Below are 2828 nucleotides of genomic sequence, written 5' to 3' on the forward strand. Positions count from 1 at the left end.
AAAAAAAAAAAAAAAGAATGTATACTTATACATATACATGTATGTATATGTATGTATATACATATACATATTTGTATATGTATATATGCATATGCATTTATGCATATGCATATATATATATATATATATATATATATATATTCCACTTTGCAGCAATCATTTTGGGAGAAGAATGGTGAAGTTGACAAACTATGGAATGAACTGGCGGGGGAAATGAACACAAGGGGCACAGAAGAACAATCCGAATGCAATACAGTGGACACTGGCAGAAAACCCACCGACCCTGAAAAGAGGGCATGCAACCATCTTACCTTAGGTTTCAACAAACTAAAACAGGATCCACCTTCCAACGGCAATAATTACACCATCCTGAAGAAGGACAACCCACTGTTAAGACAAACAGTGGGTTGTTTCCTTCTTAAGGAATATGCAAAAAAAATGCAAAAAGGCTCAAAATGTGTTATCACTTCCGGTTTAAAGAAAGCTTTTGATTCATGGAATGGAAGTATTAATGGACAATGCACGAACAATACTTCGTGCATTAAATGTGAATGGAAAGATAACGAATATGACAGCTGCGACGTGAAGATTACCACAAATGGCAACCAAACAGAAACTGCAAAGAACAAAATTGGTACATTGCTCGACGATAAAAAGGCAGAAAGGAACGCAGCCATGGACAAAATAAACGAAACAAAGTCTCTATGCGCCAAACTCAAATGTGCTGCACCCAAATGGTTCGAAAACCAAAACAAGCTAGCTAACGGTAAAGGTGGTAGTGTTAGCACACCAGCGAAGACTTGGGTAAGTACTACTATATAAATATATATACATATATAAACATATGTATATACATATATACATATATATACATATATACATGTATACATATACATATATATGTACATACTTACATATATATATGTATATACATATACATAGATGTATACATATATAAATATATATATATATATATACATATATAAATATATATATATATACATATATAATATATATATACATATATAATATATATATACGTACGTATGTATATGTATACATATATATGTACATATATACATATATACATATATACATGTATACATATACATATATAGACATATGTACATACGTATATGTATATGTATATATATATACATATATATACATATGTATGTACATGTGCATGTATGTATACATATATGTATGTATGTACATATGTATATGTATATATGCATATGCATTTATGCATATGCATATATATATATATATATTTATATATATATATAACTTCTTTTTTTTTTTTACAGTGTAACTTTTGGGATGGCGCTGTTAAAGATGCACTGAAGGAAATGTTCGAGAAGATTGAGAAGAATGGACAGAACAGTACAACCAACAATAATGCTGCATGCAGAGCATTTGGTGATGGTAATCCACTTAGTGTTGAAAGAAAAGCTTGTAATCACATTGCGGCGGGACTAAGATACATTAACAAAATTGGAGGTACTGACAGCGGCGGCGCCCAGACCTCTAATGCAAATGCAATGAATTTTGACAAGTTTTTTAAACAAACTATGATGTGCGCAGCACTTAACCTTTACGCAGATAAAATAAGAGATGAGTCCCAAAAGAAATGTCCCATTGATGAGACAAGAATAAAAGAAATGTTCTCTTATGGGAATGCAATTAATAATAGTACTTCGTCTTCGACTTCGTGTAAGAGTGGAGTTTATGGTTGTTTTGAATGCAAAAGGAATGATAAAATTTTGGAGGGTTGCGAACTAAGTGTTGCCAGCTCATTAATTAGTACAACATCACCATCATCACCAAATGGACAAAATTGCACTTCCAGCGACGATAATAAAAAGGTTCAAGAGAAAATGACCAATCTCCTCAAAGAAGACCCCATCAGAATGAATGAAACATTATCCACCATAAATAAAATGGACTCTTTCTGTAGTAAAATGCAATGTGCAGCAAAACAATACCACAAAAGTAACAACAAAAATGGAAGACCATTATCTTGGGTAAGGATGGACAACTGCATATATACATATACATATATGTATACGCATATATATATATACGTATATGTATATGTATATATATATATGTATATATTTATATGTATATATATGTATTTATGTATATATATATGTATATATGTATGTATGTATATGTATATATGTATATATATATATGTATATATGTATGTACATATGTATAATGAAAATTGATGAAAAGGAAGAAAGTGAAATAAAAAAAAAAAAAAAAAGAAGGGAAGTCCGATTCCGGGTTTGGAATGAGGTTGTAAGGGTGTTGGAATAAGGTGGTAAGGGTGTTAGAATAAGGTTGTAGGGGTGTCGGAATAATGTTGTAAGAGTGTTAGAATAAGGTTATAAGGGTATTGGAATAAGGTTGTAAGAGTGTTAGAATAAGGTTATAAGGGTATTGGAATAAGGTTGTTGGGGTGTTGGAATCATGCTGTACGGGTGTCAGAATAAGATGGTAGGGGTACTAGAATAAGGTTTTATGGGTGCTGGAATGATGTTGTTTGGGGTGTTGGAATGATGTTGTTGGGGTGTTGGAATGATGGTTGCTGGGATGTTGGAATGATGTTGTTGGGGGTGTTAGAATAAGGTGGTAAAGGTGTTAGTATAAGGTGGTAGGGTTATTGGAATAAGGTGTTAAGGGTGTTAGAATAAGGTGGTAAGGGTGTTAGAATAAGGTTGTAAGGGTATTATAATAAAGTTGTAAGGGTATAAGAGTAAGGTTGTAAGGGTGCTGGAATAAGGTTCCACGGTTTAGGACTTAGGTTTCAGGGTTTA

At 32.2% G+C, this 2828-nt stretch overlaps 1 protein-coding gene across 1 annotated transcript in view; it reads left to right on the plus strand.

Moving 5' to 3' along the window:
- PKNH_0000300 (SICAvar, type I (fragment)) overlaps positions 1–2027 on the plus strand; it is a gene marked incomplete at both ends in the record, with an annotated part of 11617 nt that extends 9590 nt beyond the window's left edge. The window contains 2 exons of the mRNA XM_039113431.1: positions 154–804; positions 1311–2027. Coding sequence (XP_038970097.1) covers positions 154–804; positions 1311–2027 — 1368 coding nt within the window. The remainder of the gene's footprint in view (positions 1–153; positions 805–1310) is intronic.
- Between the last annotated feature and the right edge of the window lie 801 nt (positions 2028–2828).

This window comes from Plasmodium knowlesi, assembly GCF_000006355.2.
Source record: "Plasmodium knowlesi strain H genome assembly, contig: PKNH_00_2, whole genome shotgun sequence".
Taxonomy (NCBI): domain Eukaryota; phylum Apicomplexa; class Aconoidasida; order Haemosporida; family Plasmodiidae; genus Plasmodium; species Plasmodium knowlesi.